The 17,456-nt window shown below is 39.3% G+C and overlaps 1 protein-coding gene across 4 annotated transcripts in view; it reads right to left on the reverse strand.

Moving 5' to 3' along the window:
• SCN8A (sodium voltage-gated channel alpha subunit 8) overlaps positions 1–17,456 on the reverse strand; it is a 185,833-nt gene that overhangs the window by 54,140 nt on the left and 114,237 nt on the right. For all 4 annotated transcript variants that reach the window (XM_060195347.1, XM_060195346.1, XM_060195345.1 and 1 more), the window contains one exon: positions 10,844–11,206. In XM_060195347.1, coding sequence (XP_060051330.1) covers positions 10,844–11,206 — 363 coding nt within the window. The remainder of the gene's footprint in view (positions 1–10,843; positions 11,207–17,456) is intronic.

Genomic DNA, 17,456 nt, shown 5'->3' on the forward strand with positions numbered 1-17,456 from the left:
AGTCCTATTTCCAACTCTGACAGTATTTCCCCAGACAGTGCCTTTGGCCTATCTACATGTTAGCTGTCAGGCTCAGGCAAAAATTAGTAAAGTCATGGGCCCCTTGGGGTACAGCTAAAATAGACCTACTAGCTTTTCTAAAATGGAGACCCCAAATCTCATCAACTGTAGTCTTACCTTTAGATTTCTGATTATTAAACGATTTGTTCTGCTTCATATCTTAATGCTTTTCAGCCACCAGGTTCCAGATGCTACTATGATGCTAACCTGACTTCACTTGACAGATGACCTCACTGATGTGTCCTGGAACCCCTACCTCTCCAGAGCCCTTCCCCACTTGGGGAAGATAGAAACAGCCTGGTAGCATGGATTAACTTGCCAACACCCGTGTCCAGCGGAGAAGCAATTACAGAAACCAGACCTTCCACTTTCTACATCCATAATGATCCTGGGTCCATACTCCCAGAGGGATAAAGAATAGGAAAGCTTCCAATAGAGGAGATAAAATACAGAATTCTGGTGATGGGAACTGTGTGGAATTGTACCTCCCTTATCCTATGGTCTTTTTCATCATTATTAAATCAATAAAAAAAGGGAAAAATACTACAAAGTTACCGGTGGCATAGCTGTATGCAAATAATGTCAAAGGACATAAAATATGGCGATGGTGTGTATGATACAGCAAATCCTAACAAAGGGATTTTTTAAAGTTAACCCAATTGCCAAACAATGTGATTATTGCAATAATTATCTATTGCCTTCTTAAACCCTAAGACAACAGGAATCTCCTGCTTCCTCTATAGAGCCTACGTTTCTACCAATCCTGGAACCTCTAAGGTGGGGCTCACTTCCCTGCATGCTTCTCTCAAGTCAGGCCAAATGATATTGAACTGCCGATTCCAACCTAATCAATGCAATGAGTACCATCTCAGCACGCTTCACCTCAGACTATGTACACAGACGTCAGGCATGGATTGCCAACCCTTCACCCTCATCACTCGGGTGAGACCTTTCCTTTCATGGTAGTCTCTAATTCCATTCCAGGAGGTTCACTTCCTAACAAAGTCCCAAAACCTAGAAATAGGCCAGGTCCCGTAAGATAGAGCACATGTTCACATGTATCCATAAATTAGGGCAAAATATATACCTGAAAGCAAAAAAACAAAATAGTCTGTAGTGAGTCAGTATCAAGTTCATAATGAATTAGTGTCCACTTACACTTAGATACCCTCCACACCTACTTCCTATTACAGTTCTCTCACTCACTCCAAAGCTAACCTTAGTAAAGCAAGGACTGCAAAAGCTGAATAAGGGCAAGAGACTGGCATACTTTAACGGTGACTCTTTAGTCACTATCAGGCCATTCTACCAGTTGGGGCCCTAATTGGGGAGTCCTGAGATTCCCAAACAGACTTGATGGGCCTAAAACTCGAATAAATCCCTCTCTCCATTGTTACCAATCATTTCTATCAGGAACAACAAAATAGACCTCTTTGTGGGCCTTCATAGGACCTTGCCCTCAACTTCAATCAACAATGATAGAGAATGTCCCATCCTCCGAAGGGAGGATAGACAGCATACTCTATGCTACACCTGAGGAAGATGGGTCCTGATACTGGAACAGCTTGGAATGTTCCTACTCATGACCACAGAATGTGAGTTCAGATCTAGAGGGATGCAGACGTCACACAGGTTCCTAAGCTGAATACGGGTTCCAGATTACATCAAATTGATGGGGTTTATAGTCAACAATATTTATACCCCTTTCCCATATTAAGGAGCTACTCTCTTCCCTGATCCAGCTTTCTGGTCCTTCTTCCAGCCATGACATCATCTCCACAGACAATAACTTGGATCCACATGCATATCAGATTTCAGGCTCAGGGGAAAAAAGAAAAAGAAACAAACAAACAAACAAACAAAAACTAGTATAATCACAGGCCCTTTGAAATATAACTAAAATATGCCTACTAGCTATCTACAAAATGGAGCACCCCCCAACACTTCATCTGCACTTTTCTAGCCTTTAGGCTCATGATTGTTCAACAATTTGTTTGGCTTTGTATGTTAACTCTCTTTTCAGCCACCAGGTTCCAGATGCTAGCATCACGTGGACCAGACTTCCCTCGACAGACGACCCCACCAATGTGTCCTGGAGCTCTGCTTCCCCAGAGCCCTTCTCCACTAGGGAAAGAGAGAGACAGGCTGGGAGTATGGATTGACCTGTCAATGCCTATGTTCAGTGGGGAAGCAATTACAGAAGCCAGACCTTCCACCTTCTGCATCCCACAATGATCTTGGGTCAATACTCCCAGAGGGTTAAAGAACAGGAAAGCTATCAGTGGAGGGGATGGTATATGGAGTTCTGGTGGTGGGAATTGTGCAAAGTTGTACCTCTCTTATCCTATGATTTTGTCAATGTTTCCTTTTTATAAATAAAAAATTTTTTAAAAATCAAAAAGGGGAAAAATAGAATTATATAACACATAGCCTTTTGTGCAAGGCTTCTTTCATTTTGTAATATTTTCTTTATTTTTTTAAAGATTTTATTTATTTATTAATGAGAAAGATAGGAGAGAGAGAAAGAACCAGACATCATTCTGGTACATGTGCTGCCAGGGATTGAACTCAGGACCTCATGCTTGAGATTCTAGTGCTTTAGCCACTGTGCCACCTCCCGGACCACCATTTTGTAATATTTTCAAGATTCATTCATTTTATACAATGAATCAATTCCTTTATATAGCTGGATACTATCTTATTCTAGGGATCTATCAGTTTTCCCTTACTCACTCATCAGTTGGTAAGCACTTGGAAAGTTTCCTTACACACTTTGAAAGTTAAATCTACTACAAATGTGTTCCATTTTTCTTAACTCAAATGCAAAATTTACTGAGGAATATAGTTAGTTCCAACCTCCTCAATTGTAGCTGTTCTTACCAAAGAGCTATCCTACAACATCTGCAGATGTCAGATTCTGCTCATGTTTCCTAGGGAAGCTCACCTTATCACTGATTCTAAATTGCTTTCATATGGAAATGGAAACACATAACTGGAAATCTATCGGGGGGTTAAGGATCCGGGGTTCCAGCCCCCACTCCCCACCTGTAGGGGGAAGCTTCACGAGAGGCAAAGAGCTCTACAGGTGTCTACCCTTCTCTCTTTTTCTATCTCCCTCTTCTCTTTCAATTTCTCTCTGTCCTATCCAATAATGTGAGGAAAATGGCCACCAGGAGCACTGGATTCATAGTGCAGGCACCAAGCTCCAGTGATAACCCTGGAAGCAAAAAAAAAAAAAAAAAAAAAAAAAATCAGAGCATTTTAAAAGTGACCTTAGCAATATAGCAAGGTATCAGGCTACAAAATCAATGTACAAAAATCAGTGGCATTTCTTTATGCAAACACTAAATCTGAAGAAGAAAACATCCAGAAATCACTCCCGTTTACTGTTTCAGCAAAATCAATCAAATACCTAGGAATAAAGTTGACCAAAGAAGTGAAAGACTTGTATGCTGAAAACTATGAGTCGCTACTCAAGGAAATAGAAACTGATACCAAGAAATGGAAAGATATCCCATGCTCATGGATTGGAAGAATAAATATCATCAAAATGAATATTCTCCCCAGAGCCATATACAAATTTAATGCAATACCCATCAAAGTTCCACCAAGCTTCTTTAAGAGAATAGAACAACACTACAATCATTTATCTGGAACATGAAAACACCTAGAATTGCCAAGACCATCTTAAGGAAAAGAAACAGAAATGGAGGCATCACACTCCCAGACCTTAAACTATATTATAAAGCCATCATCATCAAAACAGCATGGTACTGGAACAAAAATAGGCACACAGACCAGTGGAACAGAATTGAAAGCCCAGAAATAAATCCCCACACCTATGGACATCTAATCTTTGACAAGGGGGCCCAAAGTATTAAATGGAAAAAGGAGGCTCTCTTTAATAAATGGTGCTGGGAAAACTGGGTTGTAATATGCAGAAGAATGAAATTGAACCACTTTATCTCACCAGAAACAAAAATCAACTCCAAATGGATCAAAGACCTAGATGTCAGACCAGAAACAATCAAATACTTAGAGGAAAACATTGGTAAAACACTTTCCCACCTACACCTCAAGGACATCTTTGATGAATCAAACCCAATTGCAAGGAAGACTAAAGCAGAAACAAACCAATGGGACTACATCAAATTGAAAAGCTTCTGCACATCCAAAGACACTATTAAACAAACAAAGAGACCCCTCACAGAATGGGAGAAGATCTTCACATGCCATATATCAGACAAGAAACTAATCACCAAAATATATAAAGAACTCAGCAAACTTAGCACCAAAAAAGCAAATGACCCCATCCAAAAATGGGCAGAGGATATGAACAAAACATTCACCTCAGAGGAGATCCAAAAGGCTAACAAACAAATGAAAAACTGCTCTAGGTCACTGACTGTCAGAGAAATGCAAATTAAGACAACACTAAGATACCACCTCACTCCTGTGAGAATGGCATACATCAAAAAGGACAGCAGCAACAAATGCTGGAGAGGTTGTGGGGACAGAGGAACCCTTTTACATTGCTGGTGGGAATGTAAATTGGTACAGCCTCTGTGGAGAGCAGTCTGGAAAACTCTCAGAAGGCTAGACATGGACCTTCCATATGATCCAGTAATTCCTCTCCTGGGGTTATACCCCAAGGACTCCATAACACCCAACCAAAAAGAGGTGTGTACTCCTATGTTCATAGCAGCACAATTCATAATAGCTAAAACCTGGAAACAACCCAGGTGTCCAACACCAGATGAGTGGTTGAGAAAGCTGTGGTATATATACACAATGGAATACTATGCAGCTATCAAGAACAATGAACCCACCTTCTCTGACCCATCTTGGACAGAGCTAGAAGGAATTATGTTAAGTGAGAAAGATAAAGTCAGAAAGATAAAGATGAGTATGGGATGATCCCACTCATCAACAGAAGTTGAGGAAGAAGATCTGAAAGGGAAACTAAAAGCAGGACCTGACCAAATTGTAAGTAGGGCACCTAAGTAAAAACCCTATGGTGAGGAGTAGACATGCAGCTTCCTGGGCCAGTGGGGGGTGGGAGTGGGTGGGAGGGATGGGTCACAGTCTTTTGTTGGTGGGGATGTTGTTTATGTACACTCCTAGTAAAATGTAGTCATATAAATCACTAGTTAATTAATACAAGAGAGGGAAAATTAATTGTATGTCTCGAAGTTTTTCAAAACACAAACTGAATCTTTTCAATATATAGGCTGTGTAATTGATATGCAGAGTCTCTCAAAAGCCTAGACCAAGTAGATCAGAAGCAACCAATAGCACAGCTATATACAGGATACTGGGTACTGTACAGCAAACCCTAACAAAAGGACTTTTCAAAGTTAACCCAATTACCAAACAATGTGATGATAACATTAACTATCGATTGTCTTTTTGAACCCTAAGACGGCAGGAACCTCACATCTCCACTATAGAGCCTCTACTTCCCCCAGTCCTGGAACCCTTGGATAGGGCCCACTTTCCCGTATGCCTCTCCCAATCCATATCAAATAATATTGCATCCGCCGATCACAACCTAACCAACACGATTGCCACCTCAACATGCTTCACTTCAGACTGTGTCCAGAGACTTCACGTGTGGAATGACAACCCTTCAGCTTCATTACTCGGGTGAGACCTTTCCTTTCATAGTACACTCTAATTTCATCTCAGGCGATTCACTTTCTAACAAAGTTCCAAAACCTAGATATACACCAGTTTCTGTGAGAGAGAGCTTATGTTCACACGTATCCATAAACTACTGCAAAATATATACCTGAAAGCAGAAGTACACTAGAGTATGCAGTGTGTACCCCCCTAACATTTCCTCTCCACTATTCCAAGCTTTGGGTCCATGATTGCTCAACAATTTGTTTGGCTTTGTATGTTAACTCTCTTTTCAGTCACCAGGTTCCAGATGTCATCAGGATGCCGGCCAGGCTTCCCTAGACTGAAAACCCCACCAATGTGTCCTGGAGCTCCGCTTCCCCAGAGACCCACCCTACTAGGGAAAGAGAGAGGCAGACTGGGAGTATGGACTGACCAGTCAACGCCCATGTTCAGTGGGGAAGCAATTACAGAAGCCAGACCTTCTACCTTCTGCAACCCACAATGACCCTGGGTCCATGCTCTCAGAGGGACAGAGAATGGGAAAGCTATCAGGGGAGGAGGTGGGAAATGGAGATTGGGTGGTGGGAATTGTATGGAATTGTACCCCTCCTACCCTATGGTTTTGTTAATTAATCTTTCTCAAATAATAAATAAATAAATAAATAAATAAATAAATAAAAGTGACCTTAGAATTTTGCCACCATACTCCTATCCAAGCTTTCACAAATTTCCATAGTGTTTTTAAATAATTGTACAATATTTCTCCTCAAAGGATCTTTAGACTCTTAGAAGGATCTTCCCTGTCCAAGACAAGCAAGTCAGAAATATCACTGTCTACTATCTACGTCTCAGGGGGAAAAATGAAAGGGAAAGGAATGGAAACTGGCTTTTTGAATATCAAGAATGCTTCACATTTATATATATATATTATTATATCTCATCTCTAAAGTAGCCTTACAGTAAAAGTTTTTTTTTTGTTTGTTTTTTTAAATCTCTTCTTTATCAGTAGAGAAACAGACTCAAATAAGAGGAGCTTGGGGATGTCAGGGAATAGGCTGGTCTGGTGGAGAATAAAAAGTACTGAGACCTATTGGGGGGGCAAATGTGGAAATAACACTGACAATAACACTGTAAATCAATGCTTTCTCAATAAAAAAATACTGGGGAAAATGGGCTCAAAGATATTAAGTTAGTTTCCTCGGGTCATGTAAACAAATGAAGTACCTGGCTTAGTTAATATAACATAATGAACTTTACATACTACAGTGGTCACTGCTCCTAAAAGTCAGATTGATTGTCTAAATTCAAATCTGACTTCTATTGGTCACTGCAGAATCTTAGAAAAGTTGCCCTAGGGAATCAGGTGGTAACGCAGCAGGTTAAGCGCACATGGTGCAAAGTACAAGGACTGGTGTAAGGACCCTGGTTCAAGCCCCCGGCTCCCCATCTGCAGAGGAGTCGCTTCACAAGTGGTGATGCAGGTCTGCAGGTATCTATCTTTCTCTCCCCCTCTATGTCTTCCCCTCCTCTCTCCATTTCTCTGTCCTATCTAACAACAATGATGACATCAATAACAACAATAACTACAACAATAAAAAAAAGTTGCCCTAAATCTTTATGCATTGTTTTCTTCCTCAGTAAAATGCAGACAGTGTAGGGCTGTGAGGATTAAATGAGATAATTCTTGTATGTCTGCAAATGAATACATGATTTCTGAACTACCTGTGAGTTTTGTATTGTCAGGGCACTTGTTTTCCTCATGAGAGAAGGCAATGACTCTCATCTATTTTTCCAGCTCAGAGATGAAGACATAGGAAAAAGATCTTAGTCTCAGAAAAAAAGTTTGCTCAGAAAAAAAGTGAAAATTCCCAAACTTTCAAGTTAGCAAGTTTTATTTCTTTAGTTTTCCAAGTTTTATTTCTACAAGTTACTAAATCCCCGAGTCTCACGTGTTAATAGGATAAAACCATAAAATGGGTTCATGCAAATGTTGGGTTGTCAGGAAAGTCATAAACTATTTTTCTTTTTCTTTTCTTTTACTATTTTTTTATTGTATTTTTTTTTTTAACCAGAGCACTGCTTAGCTCTGGCTTATGGTGGTGCGGGGGATTGAACCTGAGACTCTGGAGCCTTAAGCATGAGAGTCTCTTTGTATAACCATTATGCTATCTACCCCACCCATAAAGTATTTTCTATGTGAAAATGTAACATGAGTTTTCTGACAACCCAATAAAATGTCTACTATAGTATAATAATCACACAACACATGAGTCATAATTTTATACCCATTGTGGAAAACTGGAAAGAACAGAAAAAGAAAACAAAAACTATAATTTCCCTTCCCAAACTTTAAATTTCAGTCGTCTTTTTTCTTTCTTTCCTTTTAAAAAAAATTCCACCTTCTGCATCCCACAATGACCTTGGGTCCATACTCCCAGAGGGTTAAAGAATAGGAGAGCTATCAAGGGAGGGGATGGGATATGGAGTTCTGGTGGTGGGAATTGTGTGGAGTTGTATCTCTCCTATCCTATGGTTTGGCCAGTGTTTCTTTTTTTATAAATAAATAATAAAAAAAACTAATTTTATTTAAATGACAAAGAGAAAGAGATAGATACTAGCATATGGCTCTGCTTTGGCTTATGTACTGCTGGAGACTGAACCTGGGACCTTGGGCCCGAGGCACAGAGGCTATTTTTTTTTTTCTTAATGAAATCTGCCTTTATATAAATATGACATTATACTATACAAATCACATATATACTTTGTTTTGTCATCCAATTAACATAATGCAGAAATTTCCCCTTAACATTAACAATAAGGAAGTATTTCTTAGTAGCTTCAAATAAAGTGGGTTTTTCTAGTATTGAACCCTTGGTAACAGCACAGTCCTTCTCCACTCCTTCATCTTCCTGCAACTTTGGGAATTGACCTCTTGAACTTGGGAATCCTCAAGTCCATCACCAACATTGTTTGGAATCATTGTAAAGACTATCCTAAGTGCTCACAGGGTAATGAGTGTTTACAGCCCCTCAAATGTCTAATGGCAACACTCTGTAGGCCACAATATAAGAGCGTCCAGTAAGTTCTAGAGCCATCTGCTTGACTGACTCTTCAAATTTCCTTCCACACAGTACAAGGGAGGATACTGAAAAACAATACCTCTAAGCCCACTCCTCTGCCTTACTCTGAAGTTCAAGCTTTTCCTTGGATGCCTTTCTAGGACTGTCTCTTACAAAAAAATATAATGTATTGTTTGACTTAAATATTTTTTAAAGAACTGCCAGGGAGTCAAAATTTAACCTGGTTCTCAATATTTAAGGTGTCCTATTATGACCCAAACTTCATCCTCCATTAGTTTTATCAGATAATATATTCATCTAGTTGGGAAAACTTACCTTTAGGCATAGGAAAATGAAAAAGAAATCTAAAGAAAAGGTAGTCAGACTTAACATTTATTCTGATGGACTCTAAGGTGAGGGAGACTATGGAACCAGCTTGTTATTGCTGTTACTATTATTGCTGAGCTTAAATAATTAAATTCTCCAGAAGAGCAGTGAACACATGACTATGGAAAGATGATATTAAGATTAATCTAGAATCAGAAGATTATAGTCTTGGACTTGTACAGGCCTTTGGCTCTACCACTGATGAGCTGTATGACCTCAAGAAGCACAGTTTTTTGAGCCTGCTTTCCCATTTCCAAACTAGAAATAATAATGCATATGAATGTAATTGGTAGCTTGCAAAGAACTATAAAGGGGAAAGCACTTTGCATTTAAATGAAATGGCAGGGAATGAAACTATTATCTCACATCCTAACTGCCTTTTGAGTTTTTATCAGCATGGTCAACAACTATCCTAAAATGCTAAAAACAGATCTATCCTAAAATGCTAAAAATAAATTATCCTAAAATGCTAAAAACTATCCTAAAATGCTAAAAACAGAATTACAATGAATAATTTCATTCTTTATTGTTCAGTTTCCCTCTACACATGCATCATGCTAGTTAAAGGATTGACTCTCTTCATGCTGTGTTAGAGGAAATTGAAGTGTTAGAACAAAACAGATTAGCATGCTATCTCAAGGAGCTTAAATCAGCTAAGGAGGGACTATGGCAAGTTAAGGAATTAGAAGTAGGAAGGATTAGGATCACTGTGGTTTTAAGAATTTGAAACACCAAAAAAGGTATAAACAGCTTAGAATTTAAAGAAATGTTAAGAGATGGGGTTTCCCAAAGAGGGGAGCCATTGTCTAAACCCCTATACAAGTGATTTTGTGAAATCATTATATACAACTCCTCCACAGCCTGACATTTGATTACATTTAAAATTCATCCTTTGCTTCCCTTTCCTTTCTTCCCTCATACACCATGTGTTCTTGCCCCAACCACCTACTTCTTCCTCCTCTGATTTTCCCTTTCAATCAGTCCCTTTTGAAAGGCTAGGTCTAGTTATGCATTGGTTTCCTTAACTCTCTTTGCATGCCTCCTATTCTCAACATCATGTATGCATGTTTCTCTCTGGAAAACTCACATCTCATTTTGGTAGAGAAGACTGAGAAAATATTCAGAACTGTATTACTCTTACTTAGTAGAAAACCGAGTGCTTTAAATTCTAAGCTGTTTCCCTAGAAGGAGAGAGAACTAGGAAGGAGAAAAGCAATGGTAGTTCCAAACCCACTCAAACTTGTCATTGATTGTGGCAAAAGGTCATTCTCATTCCATCCAGGCAGGATCCACTGGCCAGAGGCATTCAGTCAAAGCAGGTTGGGGAGATACAACAGATAGGCAGAGAGTTACAAAGAATGAGGGGGGGGGGGATGAGATGTAAAATAAAGGAAGACGTTGTGGGGAAAGCGGAATAGTCAGAATAAGGAAGGCAGATGAGTGAAATGGAGCAAGTAATAAAATAAAGGGGGGGGGAATCAAGAGAATAAAAGAAGGCTAAAGAGAGAAACAGAAACAAACCAGGGGGTAAAAAACTGAAACAGTGGAGATAGAGCGACAAGGAGTGGAGATAGTGGGAGAGGGACTAGATGGAATGAGCAGAGCAAGCAGAGAAGAGGAGGGGAGCAGGAGAGACTGCCATGCCTAGCTAGCCTGGGTCTATTTGTTAACTTCCTTACACTGTCATCAGTAGCTGCCTTATCTATTTTCACCTCTGGCAGGAGACGCCCGCCGATGTGGGAGCCTGGGCCTCCGATGAGGGACACCACACCATTGCAGTCCACCGTGCTGTTCCGCTTCACGCTGCGCCGCAGGCTGGGGAAGATGCGAGATGAGCGGCTGCCCTGGCTGTAGCCGCTGTAGCCACTGTAGCTGCTGCGGCGCTCCCGCGCGCGGATGGGAATGAAGAGCGAATCCCGCCGACCCTCGCTCTCCTCCACTGTACTGTGCTCGTCGTCGGCAAACTCATTCTCCGAGCCGGGGTCCCTGAACCGCCCATGCCCCCTGAAGCTGAAGATGCTGCTTTTGCTGTTGTGGCGGGAGAGGAATGGGGAGCCCGGGATGCTGAGCAGTGACTGTAAGGGCAGGGCAGAGAGAGGGAGAGAGATCAGAGGGACCCTTTACCATTAATGAGCAAAATCTGTTTTCCCCAGTCTGACCTGATGTTATATTCTTGTTGTCAGAACCCAAGTGCTGCCAGAACGCACTTCTGTAAGTTGAATTTCTGCATTTGTTCAACACCAATTATTACACCCTTCGTCTTGCCCCTTTCTCTTGAGAGATACCCACATTTGACTAGTTAACCACTCCAAAATTATACTCACTGTTCACTCATGCATTGAAATGATGCTTTCGTTAATGCTCTACTTGGCGAATGCACTGGGAAACACATCATTGCCTACTTCTCATTGCTGTGGGTTCATACGGAGTGTGCCTTTCATTTATATAAGCAAGACTCTCAACACACTTGGCAATATGGGGAGAATGAGTTTAAATATTTATAGAAAGTATTATTTATTATTAGAATTAGATATGACTGGAATCAGGCACACACACACACACCCGCAACTTTTCTTCCGTCCTCTCTCACTTTCTCTTTCTTTCTTTCTTTCACCAGAGCACTGCTCAGCTCTGGTCTATGGTGGTGTGGGGAACTGAACCTGAGACTTCAGAGCTATAGGCATGAGAATCTCTTTGCATAGCACATTATGCTACCTACCTCCACCTTCCAAACTTTTCTAATATTAGATTTTAACTGCTGAGAAACCTTACATAAATAGTATCCTGGAATGAAAGAGTTTTATTATAGCAATGTCATTCAAATCTTGGAACTCCTTCCAAATTATATGCCAAAATTACATAGTAAGTTATCAACAAAAATTTACCTTAATCATCAATAATCTGACAATTAAATTAGGTTCTTTTTCAATTTTGTTAAAATCAAAGACCTTAAAAACCACCTAATTTATCACGGCGGTTTAAGCGCAGGTGGCACAAGGCGCAAGGACCAGTGTAAAGATACCAGTTGGAAGGGTTCTAGACCCACAGTATTTATTGTAGCTTCCTTGGAAAGGTATGTGAAGCAGAGGATGCACATTTGGTCAGAACAATTAGGGCAGTTTCCTGGCTATAGGGATTTCCCCTAGTTGTATAGTACTTAACCTGGGAGTGATTTAAATTAGGGGAGATAACAGCTTGGTGAATAAGATAAATAAAGGGTAGGCTGGGGATAAGGGTTTTGATTTGCTCTCACGTGAAAAGGCATAATCCCAGGCAAGTTATTTACCATCTCTAGGATGGTAAATTAAGCTTTCCCTGAAAAAGGCAGTTTCTTCCTAACCAGCAAGGATGCTTAGATGCAAGGTATCATAACATACAGAAAATTGAAATAAACCATGATTAATATACAAAAAAAATCTAAAATTGGTTTAGTGAGGATAAGGTGTCTCTTTAAGGTTACCCAGATGTTCAGTATAACAAAGAACTCTGAGGTTTGGGACACAAGGTTTATTATTTAATCTCAATTTTTTTTTTTGCCTCCAGGGTTATTGCTAGGACTCGGTGCTGGCGCTGCGAATTCACTGCTCCTGGAAGCTATTCCCCCCCCATTTTTGTTGCCCTTGTTGTTAGTTGTTATTGATGCCGTTGTTATTGGATAAGACAGAGAGAAATGGAGAGAGGAAGGGAAGACAGAGAGGGGGAGAGAAAGATAGACACCTGCAGACCTGCTTCACCGCCTGTGAAGTGACCCCCGTGCAGGTGGGAAGCTAGGGGCTCGAACCCGGATCCTTACGCCAGTCTGTGTGCTTTGCATCACTTGCACTAAACCTGCTGCACTACCACCTGACCCCCTATTTTAATTTTTTATAGGTCTAGTTTTTAACTATACTTTAGGCATATATAGTTCCCTTGAGATCCTCACTGGAGAGAAATAAGGCAAGGACTAGACAAGACTGCACTGCTAAATTCCACCCTAAACATCATTACTCCTAAGAATGACATTCATAATTCTCCTAGATTTGACCCTAACTTACTTATGTTCCCTTAATATTTCAGAAAACAAAGCCTTTCTTTCATAGCATTGATGTTCTACTTCTTAATATATATGCTTTGTCACTCCTTTTTACCCAACTATAAGCTCCATAAGGTTAGAGTGCCTAATTAATTTTCATATCTCTTGGAATGCTTTGTACACAGTATAGAATTTAATTAACATCTATTTTATTTATTACTTTTTAAAGTTATTTGTGGTTTACAAGATTATGAAATTATAGTTCTACATTATATCCACCACAAAGTTCTGTGACCCCCATAACCATTGTATAGTTTTCACAAAGTGTTAAGAGAAACTTTGCAATTTGATGACTTTAAAAGTATGTATTTTGTTCAGCAGGGAAGTAATTACAGAAGCCAGACCTTCCACCTACTGCACCCCATAATGACCCTGGGTCCATACTCCCAGAGGGATAAAGAATAGGAAAGCTATCAGGGGAGGGGATGGGATACTGAGTTCTGGTGGTGGGAATTGTGTGGAGTTGTACCCTTTTATCCTATGGTTTTTGTCAGTGTTTCCTTTTTATAAACATTTTTTTAAAAAAAGTATGTATTTTAGATGTTTCTGCAAATTAGCCACCCACCTTAGTACTGTCCCATGTTTGTGTCAGGTTACTGACTCTATTCTCAGCAAGCTTTCCTGAATCAAATCAGGATTTTACATTAGCCCAATACTAGATGCAAATACTGCCTGGTATATTAGTTCTGCCCATTATGAAAGAGTTTGATTTATTTGACAAATACTCACTGAATACTTATTGTGTGCTAAGTAATGTGGCTACAATAGTGAATAAGTTATACAATATGTTCTACGCCCTCTTGAGATACACACACACTTCAAGATATCCAATGTACTATTTCTTAAGTTTAAATGATAAAGGAGAGGAACATGATAAAAATCAAGTTAATGGCCTAGAAACACTGAAAAAAATCTGGATCCTATGATATTATAAGAGGACACTGTATCTGTTGTTCTTTAATTCTTTATTCTGCTCTAGGTCAAAGATTTGATTCTGTAAAAGTAAATGAATGAAAAAAAAGTAAGTGAATGAAAGTAAATTGCTCCATTTCTTCTTGTACCTAGTATCCAACCCTGAGGAGACATATCTTGAGGGTAACCACACCAATCCTTTTCCAATTTCCAATTTCTTGAACTGGTGGTGGGTTAAGTGGGACTTTTGGCTCTGAATTGTTGGGATGCAGGCAGGTTCATGTGTTGGGGAGGCTTGACTTCCTGTTCTCACAGTCTCTCCTGTCAACACCCAAGAGTTTCTGGTCCTTTCCAGGCAGTCACATCACAGCTAACTGACAATACTAAAATAGCGTTTCCTTAGGAGAATGACTGGGGAATAAACTGGAGACTTCTAGTTAATTGCTTTTTGGGGTTAAGTTTAACAATGAGTAGGATAGAGAGTGATTTAAAACATCGTATCCACTAAATTGAAAGACATATGCAGTCCTATGCTCATAGCTTCATTAGCAAAAGAGTGGAAGAAACCTAATTGCCCATCAACAAATGTCTGGCTAAAGAAGTTATTGGGTATATAGTCCATGGAATACTACTCTGCAATAAAAAATATTATATTGTGTCCTTTGGGATAAAATGGATAGAACTAGAGGTGATTATGCTTAGCAAAGCTCGTAAAAAGATGAAAGACAACTCAGATGGTTTCACTCATGTGGAACCTAGAGATCTGATGTACATGAGCTTGAAAAAAAACAAAGCAGAAGCAAGCAAACTGTTTCTAAGACTTGTGAGAACTATGGTGGCTATCTTTGGGAGGTGAGAGGGAAGGCATACAGAACTTCGGTGGTGGGTATGGTGTAGAACTATACACCGCCATCTGACAATCTTGTAACCTACTATTCATCATAAATTTAAAAAATAATAATAAAACATCATTTCCATGCCCTACTTCACTTTCCCTTCTGCAGTATAGCAGTGATTTTCTAATAGCAAATGAATCAGGTCATCTGGACATCTATGTGGCCCTTTTGGGAGGACCCATGAGGTGAAAGCTATCATATAGTAATCTTAATATGGTATCTGCATTTTTCACTCTTATTACAAGTAATAGTGGATATAACACCAAAAATCTGTCTGGTGAGATTGATGGCAATAATTGACACAATTAAAAAAAAATTATTTATTTTCCTTTTCGTTGCCCTTTTTGTTTTTTATTGTTGTTGTAGTTATTATTGCTGTTGTTGTTGATGTTGTCATTATTGGATAGGACAGAGAGAAATGGAGAGAGGAGGGGAAGACAAAGAGGGGGAGAGAAAGATAGACACCTGCAGACCTGCTTCACCGCCTGTGAAGTGACTCCCCTGCAGTCCCCACCTGCAGGTCCAAGAATGGTCCAGTGGAGGCAGCTTTCTCCATGGGCTCGAACCAGGATCCTTACTCCAGTCCTTTGGCTTCGCGCCACATGCATGCGCTTAACCTGCTGTGCTACCGCCCGACTCCTGACACAACTTTTAAAAAACTGTGTGTGGGGAAGAGCTGCATAATTCTGGGAACCATTATTTCCCAAGTGACCAATGCATGATGCTACAAATCATTCATGTGTTAAAGATCAAAGACAAAAAAGAACAAGGGTTTTTAATGCAACAGAGTATGAAGTTACTGATATAGTTTCAGATTTGACATTGCAACTATTTAAAAACCCACCACTGTTGATTATTATTATAGCATCAAAGGATACTTTTAATTATCTGAAAGATAATTACACTATTCCTCGTTTTTCCAGCTGCTTTTGTATGAAACACTTCAACCAAAAAGACCAACCAACCAAAAGACAACAGATGAATGCTATTTCACTGTTTTCTACTAGATTAAAGACATTTAAGAAAATGTAAACAATACTACTTTTTTCACTTATTTTTTTTGGGAAAATGTTAATGTGTGTTGAACAAGTAACGGATTTATCACTATAATTTGAAAATATATTAGTAAATAAGTATTAAAATTCCTTAATTATAATTTCTAATTTCTAATAAATGTATTTTCTCTCTTTTAAAAAATATTTTATTTATTAATGAGAAAGGAGGAGAGAGAGAAAGAACCAGACATCACTCTGGTACATGTGCTGCTGGGGATTGAACTCAGGATCTTATGCTTGAGAGTCCAATGGTTTATGTACTGTGCCACCTCCTGGACCACTGTAAATGTATTTTCTAATCACATTTTAAAAAGCTTTTTAGGGGTCTCAATAATTTGTAAAGATATTAAAGGAGTCTCAATTTTTAAAGATATAAAGCAATGCTATGACAAAAAACTTTAGAAAATACTGCAATAGAATAATCAATACTTTGTATATTGTCCTAATTCCTAAACAACACAATAGTAATCTTGCAGATAAATAGGGAAGGGGATGTCACAAGATGATTTAGCCATATAGGAAACTGACAAATGCTTGAACTATGCTATAGGAAACTATGCTATAGAAACCAAATTCATTATTGAGTCCACAGAAGAGCATGTGTGTTTGCAGGTGAGTAGGGTGGGGTAGCTACAGACTGGAGTGTGTGGGAAGAAATGCTTTATAATCAGAAGGATCTACGTTCTTTTTTTTTTTTTTTAAACTCTAATATCTACTAGTTAGTTATACAACTCTGGATAAGTCAGTTAATCTCTAAGTCTTAGTTTTTTCAGTTATTCTTCTAGATAAAAATTAGGGGATAAATGCAGGAGAGTCCTGGGACAAAGGATACTACTATAATGTGGGGCTTCTAAGCAAGTCTTGGCAGTTAGCCATAATCTCTAGGAATCTAATTTTTTTTTCTCAGATGAGGCAATTAGAGGAAGTGAACATTTTCATGCAAAGCAGGACATCTCAGAAGCCTAGTTTTATTTTCTGAGCTAGGGAGCAATCAGTGCAAGTCTGTACTAAAGCCTACAGATTAATCAGACCATTCAGTCACAAAGTGTCAACAGAGCTAAGGTATTTATTAGCTAGCTCATTGATGGCTCTCAAGATACAGGGTAGATTATAACAAAGCTGCAATCACACTTTTCCTTAAGAGAGCACAGTGAAGTGTAGGTGAGAGAGAGATGCCTAAGGTCATAAAGAAGTTCCAGAAGGGGCTAAATTAGATTATGAAAGTCTTCTATTCATTAATCCAACAAATAACTGAATGCCAATCATGAACTTGAGGATTTTATCTAAGAAAGGAAATGACAGGCCTGTAAGCAAATATAACATCATATGTAATAGAAAGGGCGGAGCCAAGATGACAACTTGAAGGCAGATGCTGGCATGAACTCCAACA

Source organism: Erinaceus europaeus, chromosome 7, assembly GCF_950295315.1.
Source record: "Erinaceus europaeus chromosome 7, mEriEur2.1, whole genome shotgun sequence".
NCBI classification, from domain to species: Eukaryota; Metazoa; Chordata; class Mammalia; order Eulipotyphla; family Erinaceidae; genus Erinaceus; species Erinaceus europaeus.